This window comes from Lipophrys pholis, assembly GCF_963383615.2.
Source record: "Lipophrys pholis genome assembly, chromosome: 11".
NCBI lineage: Eukaryota > Metazoa > Chordata > Actinopteri > Blenniiformes > Blenniidae > Lipophrys > Lipophrys pholis.
Genome location: NC_137631.1, coordinates 9,099,356 through 9,106,902, shown reverse-complemented (window position 1 = coordinate 9,106,902; position 7,547 = coordinate 9,099,356). Strand labels below are relative to the sequence as shown.

The window sequence follows — 7,547 nt, the reverse complement described above, 5'->3', positions numbered from 1 at the left end:
TGTTATCGTGTGCTTCATGTTTGGAACTTGGCCATTTTCCTTTTCCAGACCCCCGGTAGCTCCAACGTCACCGACACACGTTTTCTCCCTGATACGATGACGAAGGAGAGGGTAGCTAACCAGTAATCTGCTAAACCAGGCCTGATCTGCTCAATAAAGCGATTTGAGGAACCAAATTAGACGGATTTGACCAACAATGCTATGTTGTGTTCTCTCGCTGTAGCCTGATCTGAAAGAGGCAGGTTCAGTCTTTTAAATGTATGACTGAGAGAACAAAAGACACTGAGGACTGAAGGAGGGGAAAAAAAAAAACAACGTCCACACAACTAAAACAAAATGTACAGCTCCACCTGCTGCTCAGTGCACTGCATGCCCAAATAGTGTCGCCATACACAAACAGATGAACGCATTGAAACTATAGTTTGAACTCTTTTTGTTCCTGCCACATCATATCTATTGAATAAGCCACCCTCATCTAAATCTACAATTTCAATATGTTGCCATCAGACAACACTAACAGGTCTTTAATATAAGGAGGACAAGACGACAGTGATGTTACAGAAACCTGCAAACGCTCACTGGGATTGTGGGAAATCATGTATTTGACACAATCAGGCCACAAGGAAACCCCAGTGTGCTCGTTAGTGCGTCTGCCCATTTATTAGAAAAATTGTATATTTATGGAGGGAAACTCTCTGGGATTGTGTGAAATGCAAGTAAGATAATTAGCAAATCCCAGAAACCCTTGATCCAACTTTTGAGTTTGAACTTTAAACCTTTTGGAGGCGCTACAGAATCCCCCGGGTACTTCTGGTTAACTTTTCAATGCAATCAATGCAGTTTGCACCAACACGTGTCATATTTAACAAATTCAATCTGTGTTTTGTTTGCCGAGACAAAGAAAAATTCCACACAGGTGGACAAAAAAACCATTTTAATCAAATTTCAAGCTTCACTGTCACGTAGTTTGTACCGTTCTTTGTTTTAAATCCAAGTTCAAAGTGAACAGTCAGTTTACTTGTAAAACTCACCCACAGTTACAAAAAAAGTCACATCTAAAGAGCTGAAAACCGTAAGAAAGTGTTGGTGATTCCCAGTTAAGTTCATGAAAACATGAAGTAGCTCCGTGTGTACTCGGAAATTTCTAACCAGTTTTTCTTAATTTTTACATATTCTCGGAGATTACAGCAGTGCTTGTTTGACATTCAAGTCTGATAAACTCATGTAATGGTCTGAGTTGTTTGCCTCAACATCTACGCTTACCTGCGATCTGCATTTCTATTGAGTCCGAGGACGGAACGTATGGCTGTCTTCAAACTGCGGACAAACACGACTGTGGGCAGAAGGGACTTTAATTGACCTCATTATAGATCTTCTGCTTCTTCTATAGATCTTTGACATTTCACCACAAACAACTAATGACAAGTGCAAACTGATTCACAATAACAGGCTTTTATTTAAACATTTAGGAGCAGCTTACAATGGCACACAATGAAGCACCACTCTCACAACCCAACACTTTAATAGCCGTTTAGTCCAATTAACCCATTAAATAAATTGCACAGTTTAAAATGTAATTGTTTCACAAACCGTCTTTGAGACAGTGAGACACTTTTTAAAAAGCTGCAACTTTGCAAACAGGTTAGAATCAGCAGCATTTCTGGTCTCAGGTCTTCCATTTATTTATTTTTGTTTACTTTTCAGGAACCATGTACAGAAAACAATCTTAAAGAAAAGATGCTTTGTACCAGAAGAGCAGATGCTGTTAGTGAACTGCAAACTGTCCACATTAAATGTTTCACCAACTCTTTAAATATCAAGATTGCGACGATGAACCTGATCTTTGACACGTCTGCAGGTAAACACCTGAACCTCAGCGAGAAAATGTGCGGACAGGGACAAACTTTAACAATGTATAAGTTATAAAGTGGATTTTAACACTGAAGTTTGTCTCTGAAATGAGAAAGGCCATCTTTTACGAGCCGAGGTTTGATGGACATTACTCTTCTTTCACATGACTTGTAGCCGCCTAATGACAGTTCACAGAACCATCTCACCTGGTGAGGTGTAACACACTGCATGTCACCAATGCTATTCCCTCATTGGCTTTCAGCGACGTCGTCTGGCCAGTACTCGTCATGCATGTAGTGGTTTGAGGAGGCGAAGCTGGGCTCGAGCGGAGCGTCGTCGTCCCTCAGCCTCGTCTGCAGCTCCTGCTCCCATTCGCCCTCCACCAGCTTGTAGAGGTCCAGGGAAGCTCGAGCGTCCTCCACGGAGCAGTGCCCGCTCCTCCCAGCCTGCGGCGCCGAGAGACAATGACGGTTATGAACAGACATCCTGTAACAGTGACCTCAGCATGTTCTGCCACTGCAAACATACCGACATCAGAACGTCTTCCTGACACTCACCTGGATGTATCTGTTCAGCAGCTTTCTGGACAGGATTTTGAGGGAGGCACAGCGTTCCTGGGGGAAACCGGCCAATCGGCCGAGGAGCCGCGCAGTGCTCGTGTCCCGGACCATGTGACCTGGGTGGAGCATGTCCAGCACCTCAAAGTCGTGGTAGATGGAGTGACCAACGACCACCTTGCCTTCAAGTATCTTGAGGATCTAACAGAAGAAAGACGAACACACACACACACACACACACACACACACACACACACACACACACACACACACACACACACACACACACACACACACACACACACACACACACACACACACACACACACACACACACACACACGTCAAATTTGGCCCAGCATATCATCACGAGGAGCTGAAGAACCGTTAAAAAGAGGAAATATTTGCAATTCCTATTATGATTAGGATTAAGCATCGATCAATTCCTGACTGTATGGAGAAAGGTCTGCAGGTCTCACCTGCTCCCTGGCCTCTGTGAAGGGCGTGGCGTTGTGCAGATGGTGCCTCCGGATGCCACTCCAGCGAGTCCTGAAGTTTGTGACGGGCTGATATGGCTTCACATACTTATCGAACAGGACGTGGCCATGGTAATCCAGGATGCTACAGCGGGCCAGTTCACTGCAGCGCCCACCAGGTCCTGTTCCCACCATCTCACAGTCCAAGGCCACCACCGTGGTCGGACACGTGCTGAGGCACGGGGAGCTCCGGCCGCTGGCTGGAGGACTGGCTTCAGAGCAGAAACCGCTGTCCACCTCCCAGCTGTCTGTGAGGGTCACTGTTGAACTGTGGCGGTCAGCCGCGTTGGCCGAAGTCAATCTGTGTTTACATTCTTCCTTAGTTTTATTCCCACGGTGCAAACTTTGGTTTACTTGGTCGGCATATTTTGATTTGCTTTCTATGATCTGTCCATGTGTATCCAAGTGATCATCAGTCTCTGGTGTATTCGGCTTCATGTTGGTGATCATGAACTTCTGCTGCTGTTTCTTCCTGGCTCTTGCAGCCTGCATTGCACAAAGCAGCATGGCTCTTTTTCTCAGATATCTGTAGTTGCTCAGAAGTCTCCGTGATGAGGCTTTACACCTTTTTGATGTTTCTGCCATTATTAAATAGATGAAGTGTTTTTCGAGTCATTTCTGAGGAGAGAGGAAAAGAAAAATAAACGTCAGTAAGCAAAAGCAGTAATATCTCATTTCAGTACAAAATATGTAACTTTGTGAAAAGACTGCAGATTATCAGCGACTTTTCAATATACAGTAGAACCTCTGACAAGCGGACCCGGTAAGAGCAGACACCCTGTACTGGGCGGGCACGTCACTGTGCACGGACATATATTTATGTTAACACACCTTAATGAGCGACAACCTGCCTGACAGGGACAACGGACAGGCTTTTCTGGCAAGTTTCAAGCTGAGCGACACTAAAACGGTCAAAATACCTGGGCTGGACCCAATTATAGGAATATTCAGACGTTGTGGTGGTGTCAGGAGATTAGTTTTGGAGATGTGAATTATCGCCGCTTCCCCGCAGCTACTCTGTAAAGCTCTTCTCCATCAGCCCCTCCATGCTTTCCTCATTGTGGGTCTGCAGACTGTGCCGGGCCGCAGGTGATGCACGACTGCATCCATACTCCACTCTGGGCTTACTTCCATGCGCGTTCCATAACGTAACGATTCCGAAACTATCTCCCCTTCTGCCCGGCGTTCTCCACCTTTCCTAAAGTAATTTATGTTTCACTTCAGGAGTTGTGAGCCGTCTCGTTCTTTATTTGCTTTTAAATTGTGATTGTTCAGAGACGGAGGATCTCCTCACATTCCTTTAACAGCAGAGAACATAAGGCCCATGGCCAAAATCAACCAAGAGGCTTCAATCTGGTCCAACCAAGCAAGTTAATTTTTTTTGCCATTTCATTGTATTTTGCACCAGAATGTTTCGTTAAAATTAACTTTATGCTGAGATTGTAATCATTTTCAGTACCGACTGTTTGATCTTGCAAAAATATAGACATTTTCTTCACATACACTGTGACCACAACAAAGATAAACTTTCAAGTGTAAATTTAGAGGTTATTATAGCAATATTTTACCAGTCTGGCCCACTCAAGATGGACTGTATGTGGTCCCTGAAATAAATGAAAACTTATTTAATTGTTTTATGGCAAATTTACTTCTATACCACCATTAGTACAGTTCACTGAATTCTACAATGAAATACATTAAAATCAAGCAATGAAAAAGCTTGATCTTAAGGGATTACAATAATTTATCAATTGCTTAATGGAAAGCCTGAGCAAATATTAAGTGCTTCAAGGACTGATTATAGTTTGTCAATAGATTACTGTAAATTCAAACCGTGTACATATTTGTCATTATCCATTTGACAGATATGAGCTTTTGAAGGCACCGAGACTTTACGTGTCTTCAAATTACACCCACATTAATGTTACTTTGGCTCTACAGATATAAATACAGTCTGAGGTCAATCCATCTCTAAGAATCGAGTGACTAAATAAACAAACTTTGGGATTAAACCATTTTTAAAGTTGTATCGAAGTAGCTGCTCGGTGAAGAAAGCCACATAGCATTAAGCTAACTCTTGAAATCCACGTTTAATTGAACAGCAGCCTCATTGTCATATCCCGCATTAGACAAACCTCACAAATTACGAGTTTGTTCCCTGCATTAAGGGTCAAAATAACAACATAATCACAGTAAAAGTATGAACTTTACCAGCTTTTGCAGCACGTGTCCCGTTGGAAAATGTCCTGACACGTTTCTTGCACTCTCCCATCTGATTGGCTGCTTTTCTTCTTCGTTTGATGTTTTGAGAACAATTCTATAGCATGTGTGGTGTCGCCATCTATCGGTCGGATGAAGGAATGCACTCAACAAACACCACCTCTCCGACCACTGACGATGCAGAACTGCAGTGTTTTCAAATCGAATATGAAACACAGAATCACAAATTTGTAGTATTGTTGAAGCGAGTGGCTCAGAATAAAAGTCAAATTATCAGACACGTTTTGGGCTGGAGGTGAAACAACTTTAAACTGGAAAATGATGCTTCAGATCACCATGAGTGTCATGTAATAATAAAAATTAAAAATTTCAGTTGAAAAGATTCCATCAAAAGGCTACTATTTGGTTTATCTTGACAAGTACTTTGTTTGATTAAAAAAAGTCCCTTCAGCAGATTGTGTGACATCAAAACTGACTGCAAAACAGGAAAGCGTTTCAAACTCCAAAATCTGCGTCGTCCTAAATCAGAAATACAACAAACATCAAAACAAAATGAAAAGCTTTGAAAACTCTGTTGGGACTAGATTTACAAGTCTGCATTCTCTCACAGATGTTGAGACGTGTGGTCTGCATAACTGCATTCATATGTACCGACATGACATTGTCAAACAGTTTTCTGCAGTTCCATTACAAAAGTTTTGTTTGATACTGAACTAGGATTGTTTTTTTGTTTGTTTGTTTTTTTTTCCAATGGAAGAGGTGACATGGAGGTAGATGATCTGGAGGAAGTGCCAAAAGAGGAATTCTTTTTAGTTCATTATGTACTGAAAGCTAGAGCTGCTGAACGTCTTCTAATTTCTAAATTAACTAAAATGGGCCTAGGTAGAGCGTATACCTTCACCAACACCAAGGCACAAGACGCTGATCTCCTTTAATCTCCATGAGGCGCCTCTCCAATCTGCTTTTTTGGGAAATTCTTTTTGCAGTTTTTGGGCATCTATTCAGAAACAGTTAGCCGTTAACATCTTAAAATCTAATTGATTAGTCCTTGGATGATGACAAAACCCCCTGAAGATTTTGTGCAATTGAGGTTAACAGTTTTTGCAAAAAGTTGGGAAAATACATACCTATACACCAATAAATAAATAGACAAAAACATAACCCTCCCCCAATGTTAGTTTGGCAAAGGTAATGATATTTCCTAATCTGATTGTCGCCTTGTAAGTTCCACCAATAAGTTTGGAAAATTATTTTGAGAACATTTTGCATCAACTGATAAAGACGTATATTTAAAAAAAGATCTATTTGATGATTGACCTTGTAACAACCAATAATGTAACTTTGGCCATTATGAATGTAGTAAAGGCAATAATTATTTGCCAATAAACAATAATCGATAATAAATGCTATAAATAATACGGTTCTCTATAAATGACTGTCCAAGTCAAAATAATTCTTTGATAAGCAAACGGCACAAAACCTGCAAAAAGCTTCATTTCCCACAAAATGCCATAGTATTCATGCATTATTACAAAATTTGAAGTAGTTACATATTGAAGAGTATTTCAATGCTACTTTGTTCATGTAACAACTTATTCCATTGTCTGAATGCTATGATCAAATGTCGTATGAGGCAATTGGCAAATCATTACATTGAAAAAGGCCAAAATCACTACATTATTGGTCATTAAACCGATTATTTAATCTCCACACTAAGTTAAATGAGTATACGCAGAGAAAGCTAAAGAATTAAATATCAAACACGTTTGTATTGTGTTTGGAATGAAATGGCCCTCGCATACATGAACGTGAGAATAGCAGCTTGGATTCACAAGATTCAGACTGAAAATTAAAAAACCATTTCAGCTTCATCAGTATCGTTTTTGCTCATGAATAAGATCGTACAGTTCATTTGTTTTGTGGGCCTTTTTTTTATTTCACAATCCTTCCAAATGTACAAAAACAAAGAAGTGTTACTGAGAAAAAAAAAAAAAAAAAAAAATAAGAAAAAAAAAAAAAAGAAATTCACCATTACCACGATCCCCTGTGATGATGACAATATAAAACCAAAGCGACAGATAGCGGGCAACTGGTATCGAACCAAAGTGCATCAGCTTGAGGTGTAGTAGACAGACAATGGGAAACAAAAATCTAAATTTTTCAAAAGCTGTCCCACACTTTCCCTAAAAATTGGTTTGGAAACATTGGGCAGACCCAGGCCCCCACCTCTCCGCAATATTCCCAGAGCATGAGGAGGACCTAAAGGGGGCGCCGCGTCTTCTCGACTCGGGCTTCAGAGCATTCGGTTGTTCACTAAGACAGTGGGGTACAATTTAGTTCTTGTTTGTCCCAAATCATCCTCCTGATCCTGTCATGTTGGGGG

General features: G+C 41.1%; 1 protein-coding gene across 1 annotated transcript; it reads right to left on the bottom strand.

Annotated features, from left to right (window-relative positions):
- Positions 1–918: 918 nt before the first annotated feature.
- On the bottom strand, positions 919–5,226 carry isg20 (interferon stimulated exonuclease gene). Its single transcript, XM_080475870.1, has 4 exons — positions 5,156–5,226; positions 2,888–3,562; positions 2,409–2,609; positions 919–2,297 (listed from the first exon to the last, which is right to left on the bottom strand). Exons 2-4 carry the CDS (start codon positions 3,527–3,529, stop codon positions 2,100–2,102), a joined length of 1,041 nt encoding a protein of 346 aa, XP_080331996.1. The 5' UTR covers positions 3,530–3,562; positions 5,156–5,226; the 3' UTR covers positions 919–2,099.
- Between the last annotated feature and the right edge of the window lie 2,321 nt (positions 5,227–7,547).

Excerpts from the sequence above, each read along its gene's own strand:
- isg20 (XM_080475870.1), bottom strand. The coding sequence starts at position 3,529 with ATGGCAGAAACATCAAAAAGGTGTAAAGCCTCATCACGGAGACTTCTG. Across the intron at positions 2,610-2,887 it reads TCACAGAGGCCAGGGAGCAG|ATCCTCAAGATACTTGAAGG; the intron begins GTGAGACCTGCA and ends TTCTTCTGTTAG. Across the intron at positions 2,298-2,408 it reads TGCTGAACAGATACATCCAG|GCTGGGAGGAGCGGGCACTG; the intron begins GTGAGTGTCAGG and ends TCGGCGCCGCAG.